We start from the raw sequence: 13,043 nt of genomic DNA on the forward strand, positions 1-13,043 counted from the left end.
CCTCTACCTCAACATAGGCCTTCAGGTATTATTTCTCAATTATTATTTAATATAAAATGAGTGCCTTCTCAAGTTTGCCAGAAGAAGAAAATGGTTTTGCGCTGAGCTGAAGGTGACTGAGCATAAAAGCTTCTGTTAGATGAAATTTTTGGTTTGCATAAAAGCAGTCACTGTCTTCTAACCGTAAATTTCTGCCATCTGATGAACTTCCTATGTAAGTTCTGATGTGACTTGAATGAGGAAATGAACCAGCATCAAGCAGCTCAGTAAGAGTGAAGACGGACATCCTCCAAACATTCCCATAAAACTAGTGGAGTAAAATATACATATATTTGCATTTTCTGAAATTCTTAAGAACGTACGGTGCATTTGAATGTAAAACTCCCAATGGTTGAGCATACGTTGTTCATCAATAACATTATATAACGTTGATATACTTGGCTGTGTGGTAGCACATGCACACATTATTGCTTTTTTCTATGAATGGATATTCTTGGAATTGCTCAAAGTATCAGCAACAACGTATATATGAATAAGCACAAGTTCAACCAAGTACCATAAATTCCGGACGATAGAGCGCACCGTTATGTAAGCCGCAGATGCTTATTTTAGGGAAAAAAATCAACTTTGTACACGTATAAGCCGCACCAGTAAATAAGCTGCGGGTGTCAACCTGAAAATCTGCAGTTTTCATTTCGGTGGCGAGTGCTTTGGCTTTCAGTCTGATCTGCATGGTGGAAACACCTTGGCTGCCCGTTCTCTGCGTGTTGACCCAGTCTTCCAGAGCGTTTTCAAGTTCGGGCCATCTGCTATTATGACCTCTGAAAGCTTTTGTAGTCTTTTTACATTGGGTCAGTTCGTCATGTTGCCGCCTCCAGCGTCTCACCATCGATTCGTTTATGCCAAACTTACGTGCTGCAGCTCTATTTCCATCTTTAACCGCCAGATTGATTGCCTTTAACTTGAAAGCTGCATCATAAGCATTCCTTCTTCTGCTCTCCATCTTGAGGGTGAGTACAAGTGACTGAAAATATCGTGTGATGCTCTTTTTACTGCACCGCGGCATGGACTGGACGGTACTTAGAGAAATTACCATAACATTTGGCCAGGAATTTCCCTAAGTGCGGTACTTGGAGCTGCCATCAGGAACAATAGGGAATTACTGCCCGCTGCCGCTGCCCGCCACACCCCAGGGTGAAGGTAAAATCCTCGTATAAAACGCACCGGAGTATAAGCCGCAGGGCATGAAGCGTAGAAAAAAAGTCGCGGCTTATAGTCCAGAATTTACGGTGATCGCAGTCCAGTGTAGAGGACTGCGATTTATTGGCTTATCCTTCTGGAATCAATCAGGACAGTCATCTGTGTTAGAAAATACAAACGCTGTAAAAGTTCTGTCTGCGTGTCTTCCCTCATGAGGGCAAATGATACGCTTTATTATGATATGGATTCCAGATCATTAATGAAACAATCTGTTTTTTTACTCTCGTTTGTCAGAATGGTGTGCTGCTTAGGACAGTGCTGGATCCAGTAACTGGTGACCTGTCCGATACCAGAACCCGCTACTTGGGGTCACGTCCTGTCAAACTCTTCAGAGTCAGGATGCAAGGACAGGAAGCTGTATGTATCTTTCACATTTGCACATGAGAAAAAAAATCTTTATCTGTAATTGTCCTCTGCTAATTAGACCAAGGTCTGACATTTTTAAGGGATTGTCTCTTGTCCCTGTCAGGTGCTGGCAATGTCCAGTCGCTCGTGGCTCAGCTACTCGTACCAGTCCCGCTTCCACTTGACCCCGCTGTCCTACGAGACTCTGGAGTATGCCTCTGGCTTTGCCTCGGAGCAATGTCCAGAAGGCATTGTGGCCATCTCCACCAACACACTGAGGTATGCTAACACACACTCCTGCATCCTGCAGTGCCATTTAGCCACGTTACGCATTTGTTTGTCCTCTTAACCGTTCACTATCACCATGTCAGGAGTGTTGCTGCTTGCATTTATATTGTTTCGGTCTCATGGTCCATCTAAGATGAGCATGGGCAAGATGTGACAGGGGAAATGTAACATGTTACCACTGCTGTAAATGTACTGGGCATTCAAGAAGGAAAATCTGCATCTCAATGAGTAGATGAAATATAATTCTAAAGATTGTTACCAGAAGGTTCAAATAAATACAAACAAAATGCCTGACCTTGTGTGTTACTTACAAAATAAACACATAAAGGAGACGGATTTGAATGATCATTAAAGAATATTTTCACTATCAAAAGTTATTTGTCAATAATGGCAACACAGAAAAGCCTTGCAGCATTTTGGCCAATCATGGGCTGGAATATTAGGAAACTACATTTGTTTTATTGGTTAGAGAGCAACTTGTCTCCAATATTTCTGAAGCTTGACATTGAACTCTTTCACTTTTAGTGTTGTCGTTTTTCAAGTTGGTGCAGGCTTTAAAACACACCATCAACAGAAATCAGACGCGATGTTTATAGTAATAATCATCCGCATGGAGATGTTGCTGCTGTCATCTTTCACATGTTTGAGTTGCTATGTGTGTGTGTCTGTGTACGTGTGTGTTGTGCTTCTGTCTGGGTGGCAGCTGACTCTGAAAATTGCACCCTTTTTAAAAAATCAGGAAAAACCTGCACCCTAGAAATCAGATCTAGTTTTTGTTGGTCTATAAACTCACCCGTGGGTGCAATGGCAGATGCAGTTGACTTGCAGTTTGCAAGTTAAAGAACACTTGCATGCAGGGTGATACAATGACAACAGCGTTGGTCAGAAACGAGTAAGTGACATCTGTGTGACACTGTTATGTAACGTAATAAAATATGACATGAAAATCATTCTTCTGAATGTTTTTAAATACAAATAATTTTTTAAAAAAGTAACTAAATGTCATTACTTTTTAAATGTAGTTTACTAGAATACAGTTACCTTTTTATATCCTACTCACATAGCAGCTGTCAGTTTACCCCCCCAAGTGTCTGCTGGTGCATAGCAGAGGGGTCTGCGGTGAGTCTGTTAGACTGGGAAACTTCAGACCCACACTCAGACTCTTGTTATACAACAGGTTGAAATGGACTTGATACCCCCACCCCCCAACACACACACTCATCCTTCGTTTTTGTCATTGTCAGGATTTTGGCTTTGGAGAAATTAGGAGCTGTCTTCAACCAGGTGGCCTTCCCTCTTCAGTACACTCCCAGGAAATTTGTGATCCACCCAGAGACCAACAACCTCATTTTGATCGAGACTGACCACAACGCGTACACCGAGGCAACCAAAGCTCAGAGAAAACAACAGATGGCTGAGGTATGAATATTCGTCTCCATAGCAAGATAAAGTGAACTGTTCTAATAATTAACCTCTAACCCCGCTAGCAAAGCAAATGTCTGCTTCTCACTACAATCACAATATACAATACACATCAGATCAGGGGAATAGTCTGTTTTATAGCTCACATCTTCAATGGGGCTGTTTTTCTAGGGGCAAAAAGTCTTTTATAGCTTGATATCAGGATATTTTTCCCTGAAAATTGGATATTGAGATGTCAGATCCAGAAAACTCATTCATTTAATAAAATAAAACCACGAGCGTTTGTGGTATGCAATGTGAGTGTAGTGCTGGTTGTTTTAAACAACCTCATTCCAAGCTTTTGTTCTACCTGATGAGACCTATCAAACTAGAAACCATGATAGCGTCATTTTTCCTCAGCTCTATTCATCACTCAGCTTAAGTCAATGTTGTAAACGTGCAGTCTGAAACATGGCGAAACCTTGTGGTGAGGCCAGCATCTCTTCATTATCTATGCTCAGATTTCTGCTCTCGCAATGCATGTCACAGTTCTTGTTTTGGTTCATTTTCTTAAAGTGAGATTGAATGTGGTTACTTGATGGTTTGTTTTTATTTGGTAACCTCCAAGGAAACACTTTGTACAGGGGCAATAAAAAAACGTTCTTAAAAACCGAAATGTTTAAATGTTCAACATCCTTTCCCCACCTTTCAACACAGTCCGAATTTACCTCACATTAGACAGACACAACAGACATGACCTCCCTGGTCCGGGAGATTAGCTAGTCATGTGGCTGCATCCACACACTTCCAGAAGGCTCCAGCAGACCTTCTTTTGTGTTGTTGCACCCGCAGGAGATGGTGGAGGCTGCTGGTGAGGATGAAAGAGAACTGGCTGCTGAGATGGCCGCAGCTTTCCTCAATGAGAATCTTCCAGAAGCCATTTTTGGGGCACCTAAAGCTGGTGCCGGTCAGTGGGCGTCCCTGGTTCGACTGGTCAACCCCATTCAGGGAACAACGCTGGACCAGGTGCAGCTAGAACAGAATGAAGCTGCATTCAGGTGAGCGGATTCTTTTTTTCAGCTGTATGGACATGGCAAAGAAGAAGTTTGGTTCATTGACGGATGGTTGAGCATCCCATTACCCATTAAATATGGAAGAGTGGGGAACAAAACCAAGGCTTAGGAAATGATCCTGCCCAGACATGGAAGGATACAACCGTAAAGCAGTGATTAGAGTTGGACATTTGGCCAAATGACTCAGCAGTTGTTGTCCGATGGTTATTGGATGATCTTTTTTGCCATAGTCGGAACCTGACTGTAATCCTGGTTTTCATCTTCTGCTAAAACATAGCACAGTAACTCACGTCTCCTTTCCCTGCCTTTTTTCTGTTTGATATTCTCCAGTGTTGCCGTGTGCCGTTTCACCAACACAGGAGACGACTGGTACGTCTTGGTGGGCGTGGCCAGAGACATGATTCTCAACCCCAGATCTGTGGGCGGAGGCTTCATTTACACTTACCGACTCACTGGCGGAGGGGAGAAGCTGGAATTTGTGCACAAGGTGAGTTCAAGTGACTAACTGGTGATTGAGTATAACTCGTAAACACTTCACGGTGAAGAACATGCTGCTGCTGGTGGTGCAGAATTACAGCAGCTGCCGCTTTGTCGGTCTGTCAGTGGGAGAGTTGCAGATTTACACACTGCGCAGCTCTAAACTGCTGCTGCTGTTAACTTTTTTCCCGAATAGGTGATAGACTTTGGGCTGCAGCAGGGTGACTTTGGATTAGTTGTGTTTCTAATGTGGAACAATAGATCATTTTGTAGAATGAATGTCCGCCTCTGAATTAAAAAAAACAGTCCTAAACAGACTAAAAAGTAGCTCACAACTGGCCTCTTCCTGATAACAAATGATTGTAAGCGAGTGGGGTCGTACCACTTAAGCGTTTTTGTTTAGGATAAAGTATGTTCATTGTGCAGAGACTGGTGGTACCAGGTCACACTTGGGGTGATGCGTTGATAATGATTGGACTCCAAGGAGAACTAGTCTTCAAAGAGCTCCAGGCAGGACAGCTCCAAATAGAGTTCAAATGACACCAAACACAGATGTTAGTGACCCTGGTGTCATGCACTGCTCCCTGGGCAATTCCCCAAGAAACTCAAGTAGGGTGGAGGCCATCAGGATGAATCAGCCCTCAAGCCTTTGTTACCTGATGTGGATGAACGGGGGAAGTGAGTCGTTAGTGTTGCATTGCCTGGTGGTGTTCGCCTCTTCACACTAGAGGAATTTCCTAACCACCGAACCAGACCGGGTGTTTCTGATGATTTAAGTTAAGGACACATTTTTTACTCTTTAACACATCTGTAAGAGCACCCGAGGGAATACACAGGTCACACTCAAAAGCATCTCACTCATCTTTTATACTGCATTCCATAGAATAATGTAAACACTTTGTTGAAGCATTTGTAGACAGTAAACATGGCGCATTGATAGAATACCTCTTGGATAATATTTTTTCACTTTCTGAATACCTTTTTAGATTTTGAGTGTGAATGAGGAAAGTCCTCTGACCTCAAATCCCGTCAGTACCCTCTGGCACACGATTTTATTTTTGTGTTTGCACGCAACTGTAAAGTCAGTATGAAAACAGTCACTGGTTTCATGACAAGCCACTGTGAATTTCCTGATAAGTTTCACCCACAAAATCTGATGAAATGAGAGTACAGCTACAAAACAGGTTGAATTGGATCAGGAACTCATTAGATGTGGGTCACAAGGGAGACGCCTGTCTGCAGGCTTTCAGTTGGTGTGCCTGTTAACACGTTATAACACTTCGTTATTTCTTAAGTGGGTTGTTATATAGTGGCTCTCATGTATCGCTTAATTTGAATTCCGACATCATCGCCTGAGTACCTCATGTCTGAAATCTTGACATACACACTGAAGCCGCAGCCTCACTGTGTGGCCCTGCAAGTTGCTTGTGGGTATATCATATCAACATATCCAATCAACATAATACTATTTTCATCAGTCTCCATGATTAGTCTCATCGTATCACATGCAGACGTTATAGGAAGAGTGCACAGAACTGCAATTTTACAAGTGGAAAATCATCCCATTTCCTTTAGCCAGAGCTGTGACCACTGATTGTCCATAACTGACAGCCGCCTGAGGTGTTTTCAACCGATCAACCAATCAGGATTCTTCCCATCAACTCGGGTTTCATAGGCTCTAAGCGAGCCTTAATTATGGCTTAAGTGCACATGCAAAATTTTGTATGGAAGCGAGACACACTCTTGTCATATGATAATTTTTTTTAGTGGATGTAGTAATCATTGTCTAAGCGTAGCTGTTCTTCAGTGCAGTTACATGTGGTTGGACATAGAACTTTGAGGGAAATCATTCAGCATACATATTGGTACTTTTAGACATTTTAAACAAGTTTTAACAACAATGTGATTAACTTGATATCCATCAGTTTAATTGAGATAAATCTTCATAAGTTTCTCCCAGTATGCAATTTCATTTCGGTCCCAAACTGTTTGTCATTCGTCTCACTCAGACTTGTTGGGTGTGTCTCTCTTCAACACTGATGGTTTGAATCATGACCTGAAGTCTTGTTGCATTTTTGCCAGTCACAAACACAGGATGAGAACACCACTGGCCTTGAACTTAAGATGGACCTGTATAAACTTGTTTTAACATGAGTTCCAACTTGTCAAGCCATCTCTTCATCTTAAGCCTTTGTTCAAAGAGGTTAAAGCAGCTCTTGACCATGGATTGCAGGGGATCTCAACAGACCAAGGTTATTGTGCATACGCAGTCTTCTCTGCATTGGTTTGTCGTCATTGGACTGTTCCAGCAGGAAAATGATCATTATCAGTGCTCAGTAATGAGCCATAAACATTAATAAACATTTGTACCCATTAAAACCAAACAGGAAGAAATATTGTAGCGTCACAAGACTTGTAAGTGATTTTCCAGATGACAGCCAGACTAATGCAGATTCTTAAATGGTTTTCTAGTCGCGATCAGGGCGTGGAAAGTGTTGAGAAATTTTGTCTTGTGACCAAAGTAGCCTTGGTTCCAAATATAATTGACCAGATTCGTTTTACTCTCATTGGTCAGGTGGCAAGGATTATGAACTTCTGGGTTTATAACAATCTGCTGTTTGATGACGACGTATCAGCACAGTGTAATATATTTAGGGATTTGCCATGGTTATTATGGTCTATGGATACAAGGACACTTAAGCAAGAATATACATTATATTTTTTGATATTAGCTGATACTTCCTGTGGTTTGGTCACAGATGTGGACTTTTCTGACCATTTCTGTATTTTATTCGATTTACTGAACACTTGGAATGTTCAAACAACCTGCTTCTCTTTGTTAAAAAGAGGTTCATTAATGAGAAAACAACTGCTCAGTTTATTGAGGCCATAATTTTAGCTACCAACAATGAGTTCAGAGTCGGTTGATGGACTGCTGGATCATTTCAACTTAAAAGCAGTGAATGTAATGGATGCCGTTGCACCAATAAGGTTAAAGAGCGCCTTGAGCAAACAGAAATCGCCATGGAGAAACACAATTGTGGTCAAGAACCTGAAAAGAGAATGCTGGAAATCCGAACAGAAGTGGAGGAAAACAAAACTTCAGATTCACTATGAGCTGTACAAACAGAATCTCTGTAGTTATAACCATGAGCTGTGCAAGGCCAGACTGCTGCGTCTGTCTGAACTGTTAAACAAGAATGTCAACAATTCCCGTGATCCTGTGATTGGAAAAACTCACAGATCCTCTGAAATCGTTAGGCCCAGAGCTCCTTTCCACCGAAAGATGCAACAAATTGGCCAACCTTTTTTAGTCAAAAAAATTAGACTAAACAATAATATCACACAGATGAATAAGAATTCTTATCTGTGTCTAAAACCTAGAAAAAACTCTGAGGTTATGTCACAATTTAATATGGTCTCTGTAAGAATCCTAGCAGAAACAGTTCGGCATCCGAAATCAACAACATGCTCTCTTGACATAATATCATCCGACTTTTTAAAAACAGTTTTTACCTCAGAAAGTGGCGTCCTACAAATAGCTAACAGCTCACTGGCATCAGGCATTTTTCCTGTCACTAAAGATGGCTGCCATTAAGCCACTCCTAAAAAACAGTCCTCTAGATGTCTCCATAATGACCAACTATAGACCCGTCTCTAACCTCCCTTTTATATCAAAGATTATTGAGAAAGTCACATTTAACCAGCTCAATGACTTGTTAAATGAAAACCAAAATCTTGATCAATTCAGTCAGGCTTCAGGCGTCAACACAGCAGTGAAACAGCTCTGCTTAAAGCAGGAGTGGGCAATCATGTGCCATGGAGGGCCATGTGTATGCAGGTTTTCCTTCCAACCAAACACTTTAACAGGTGATTCCACTGATGAACACACCTTCAGCCACAGAGGAGTGTTAATCAGTGGAATCACCTGTTAAAGTGTTTGGTTGGAAGGAAAATTCCTTTTTTGCCCGCCCCTGGCTTAAAGTATTAAAAGACATTAGATTGAACACTGACTCTTGTCAAGTATCAGTCGTGGTGCTGCTGGATCTCAGTGCCGCGTTTGGCACTGTAGATCACAGAATCCCCTTGAATAGGCTGGAAAACTGGGTTGGACTCTCTGGAGAGGTTCTTAACTGGTTCAGGTCCTATTTAGAAGGCCGGAGTTATTGTTACAATTGGCAGCTATGAATCTGAGCGAGTGGCCATGACCTGTGGAGTCCCCCAGAGGTCGGTTCTTGGACTTCTTTTATTTGCTTCCTTTCGGTCAAATATCACAGAACTTCAACATCAGTCATCACAGTTATGCAGACGATACACAACTCTATGCATCTCTGTCACCAGGTGACTGCAGCTCATAGATTTACTGTGTCTGGAGCAAATAAACTCCTGGATATGAGAGAATTTTCTGCAGTTAAATCAGGACAAATCTGAGATTATTCTGTTTGGTAGCAAAAAGAAGTGGATCAGTGTTGGCAAATATCTCGAGATGCTGGCTCTTTAAATCACTGATCAAGTTCCTAACCTTGGGGTGTTAATAGACTCAGATCTGACTTTCAGCATCATTCATTCATCAAAGCTGTCAGCAAGGCAGCTTTTTACCAACTCAGAAACATCAACAGAATTAAAAGTTTTGTCTCAGGAGAAACTCATCCATGCGTTCATCTCCAGTAGATTGGATTACTGCAATGGTCTTTTAACAGACTTCCCAGACCGAGTATTAAACATCTGCGGCTCATCCAGAACACTGCTGCAAGGGTTTTAGGTGAACTGGTCCAGACCAGAGTCCAGACTAAACTTGGAGAAGCAGCATTTAGCTGTTATGCAGCAAACAAGTGGAACAAACTGCCAGTGGAGATTTAACTTTCAGCAGATGTCGACACTTTTAAATCCAGTTTTAAAAACATGTCTTTCCTCATATGCCTGTACATGAAATCTGCACGGTATCTCTTAACTTATCTAGACTGCTGTGGTTTTTAATTATTTTAACTTAATTATTTTATTCTCTTTGTATTATCCTATTTTTTTAATTCTGTATTACTTTATCGTACTTCTTAATGCTTTCTGTGATACTTTTAGTGTTTTATGAAAAGCACTGTGGGGTTTTCTTATACATGAAATGTGCTATACTAATAAACTTGCCTTGCCTTTTAAAATTTCAAGCGGTGTATCTGCTGTTCATGTCATGTGAAGCGTACTCAAAGCTATGTTTCGTTAGATATTGGTCCTTCAGTAATGTGCATCCTCTCCTTGTTCAAAAGTACGTGCCGTTTCTACAGTAATCAGAATGAGCGTAGCTGATTAAGTCGTTGTCTTTTTGATTGACAGACCCCAGTGGAGGACGTACCACTGGCCATCGCTCCATTCCAGGGACGCGCCCTGGTGGGAGTTGGGAAGCTGCTGAGAATCTACGACATGGGCAAAAAGAAACTGCTACGCAAGTGTGAGAACAAGGTGAAGCAGAAACCGAATGCACACACAGCACTTTGCAGTCCTTGTCAAACTTTCATGTATTCCCCAGCTGTTGAGTCTTATATACTGAATATTCATCGAACTTGAGGCAAATGTTCAGTATGTACTTTGAGAAGCGTGGAAGATAAATGATTGATGTTCCTTTGATAGAGGCAATTCTAAGTAGCCAATTTTTTTTCCTGGTTTTGAAAAACATTCACATTCTTTAATGTAATAAATGTGTTTCCGTGGCTGTGTGTGTGTGTGTGTGTGTGTGTACTCGCACGCACTCCGCTTTCTTGATCACAACCAGTGAGTCATGGCACGCTTTTTTGTGTTTCTCTCGCACTTAACTTGGGCTCCTTGCTGAGCTTCACTGAGTAGATCAGGTGAATATCACGGTAATGTGCAAGTAAAAAAAAACAAGCAAATTGCACATTTGAAGTAAACATATACACTTGTCTCTTTGTACGGTGCCAGGCCTCTAAAAGCAAACAATTTTCAACAGTTCATTAAGACCGTGTCATCAAAGTTGAATTGCTTGAAGATTTAATTTGCGTTTTGAATTGGGAGCCAAATCTGGAGCTCAGTGTTCCACCTTGTGCTTGTTGTTGATGTCTTCTTCTCTCATGAGATAGTATGTAATGTTCTGATCATTTAATTGTCATGTTGTTTTGGTCATCCCGCTTTTAGAGGGCTCCATTAGTTGTTATCGTGAGATCACTTCCTGCACCCGGTCCACTAAGACACAGGGGGAGTTGTTTGGCTTTCATTAGCAACCGCATAGTTGACGCAACTGACAGGTTTCATGTGTAGAGTCTGAGAAGGTGGACCTTCACACGCACCAAACTTGAGCAAAGCATCCTGACTTTGTTTCGCTGCTTCATGGATGCCTGCTGGATCTTGGTTGGATTATTGGACCCAAGTGACACTCAACAGCGTAGCCAAGCTGACCAATATCTCTGTTTTACATAACCTTTGACTACACTGGATGCATAAACATTTTTTTCCTTAGGCCTTTATTAGTTTCAGACTACTGGAAAGTAGAAAACAATAGAATTCCCTTAACAACTATGTCTCTTTTTCATATCTTTCAGCAAATCATAGCCTTTTCTACACGATGACCTTTTCCGAATTACATTTCCTTTTTAGTCCCGGCTTGATTGTGCCTCGAGCACAAACTGTACTACTGCCGCCATGTCCTGAATTAACAGCTCAACTGCCACATTAACAATCCTGATATTTCAGTGTATAGCACAATGTGATTTGCAGAAGCCCTTGACAGAACTTGTTTACACACGTCCTCTCATGATATAAAGCTGCGACCAGTCTCATAACAACGCACCAACGAGTGCAGTTGCAGTGCAGCTGCTTCAGAGGATTTTTTTTTATATAACAACATATATTCAATTTGACCGTAGGAGCTTTAAGAATTCAACATTGATGCCACCTCCTGCTCATGAACCGCCTCTATTCATTCTTTATTTATGTGCGGCAGCCCGCCGCTGTCAGCATTGACTGCTGTGATAACAGCGCTGTGTGCAGCTGCATCGCATTGATTGGCTCTGCCCTCCCACTAACCCCACAAATAGAATCTAATTCAGTTGGAAACACTGTAATGGATGAAATGCATCTTATTATAAAATGAGTCACGCTAAAGTTTCCATTAGGACAAATTGTGCGATCTCTCACATCGCTTGCGTTTTGAAAGTCTGTATATCTTGAATATCTTTAAAAAAACACATGTAAGAAATGCTCACATGGCGATTCTCCCACTTTGCATCCATGTGTCTTGTGTACTTACTTTAGTGTACCTTTGGCTCTCTTGTTTAGCACGTACCCAATCTGGTGTCTGGTATCCATACCATCGGTCAGCGTGTCATCGTCTCAGACGTACAGGAGAGCCTGTTCTGGCTCCGCTACCGGCGTAATGAGAACCAGCTCATCATCTTTGCTGATGACACGTGTCCCCGCTGGGTGACGACAGCCTGTCTGTTGGACTACGACACCATGGCCTCTGCTGACAAGTTCGGAAACATCAGCATCGTGAGTACAGGCTGGGGACGCAAATTTGGGAACACCACCTTTCAGTATCGTTGCAGTCAAGCCCAAATTTCTAACAGTGTATCCCACATGTGACAGAATCACCTGCACTCACACAACTTCTGGATTCTATGGGCACTAAAAGAAAAAAATATGTGTAATTATATTGTTCTTATTTATTTTGCCCAGGTGCGTTTGCCCCCCAACACAAGCGATGATGTGGATGAAGACCCCACAGGGAACAAAGCTTTATGGGACAGAGGTCTCCTCAACGGAGCATCACAGAAGGTGAAATCTGTATTCACTTATTTAGCTTATAAACACAGATGCTGGTAGGGGAAAACAGTCGGCTAAGTTTCACTCGGGTTCTCGAAACTGGCCCCAGAAAATGTAGATACCAGTGCATTCCTCAAATAGTACACATGTATGGGCCATTTTCCAGCACCACCCTTATTTCGTAACGGTACCAGCAGGTGTTGTTGGGATGTTGTGAAAACACATTTTTGTTGAAGAAACATCCCAGTCTGGCTAAGGAAATAGTTTGCTAACGGCTCATACTGCCATTGCTGCTGGGTTCACAGGGAAACATACAGAGAGTCTGCACCTCTGTCAAGGCCCCAAAGACATCATAAAATCCAGTTCTGGATTAGTTCCAAATCAAATGTATTGTTCCTCGACCTGAGTTCTATTGTCCTTCCTGAAATCATC

General features: G+C 41.9%; 1 protein-coding gene across 1 annotated transcript in view; it reads left to right on the top strand.

The window, feature by feature from the left end:
* Nucleotides 1–13,043, top strand: part of sf3b3 (splicing factor 3b, subunit 3) — a 28,555-nt gene that overhangs the window by 10,618 nt on the left and 4,894 nt on the right. The window contains exons 16-24 of the mRNA XM_086208675.1: nt 1–25; nt 1,495–1,617; nt 1,730–1,884; nt 3,138–3,312; nt 4,147–4,352; nt 4,698–4,854; nt 10,170–10,295; nt 12,126–12,338; nt 12,525–12,623. The exon at nt 1–25 is cut by the window's left edge and continues 119 nt beyond it. Coding sequence (XP_086064801.1) covers nt 1–25; nt 1,495–1,617; nt 1,730–1,884; nt 3,138–3,312; nt 4,147–4,352; nt 4,698–4,854; nt 10,170–10,295; nt 12,126–12,338; nt 12,525–12,623 — 1,279 coding nt within the window. The remainder of the gene's footprint in view (nt 26–1,494; nt 1,618–1,729; nt 1,885–3,137; nt 3,313–4,146; nt 4,353–4,697; nt 4,855–10,169; nt 10,296–12,125; nt 12,339–12,524; nt 12,624–13,043) is intronic.

This window comes from Aulostomus chinensis, chromosome 7, assembly GCF_037954235.1.
Source record: "Aulostomus chinensis isolate RoL2024-O1b breed Wild chromosome 7, RoL_Achi_v1.0, whole genome shotgun sequence".
NCBI lineage: Eukaryota > Metazoa > Chordata > Actinopteri > Syngnathiformes > Aulostomidae > Aulostomus > Aulostomus chinensis.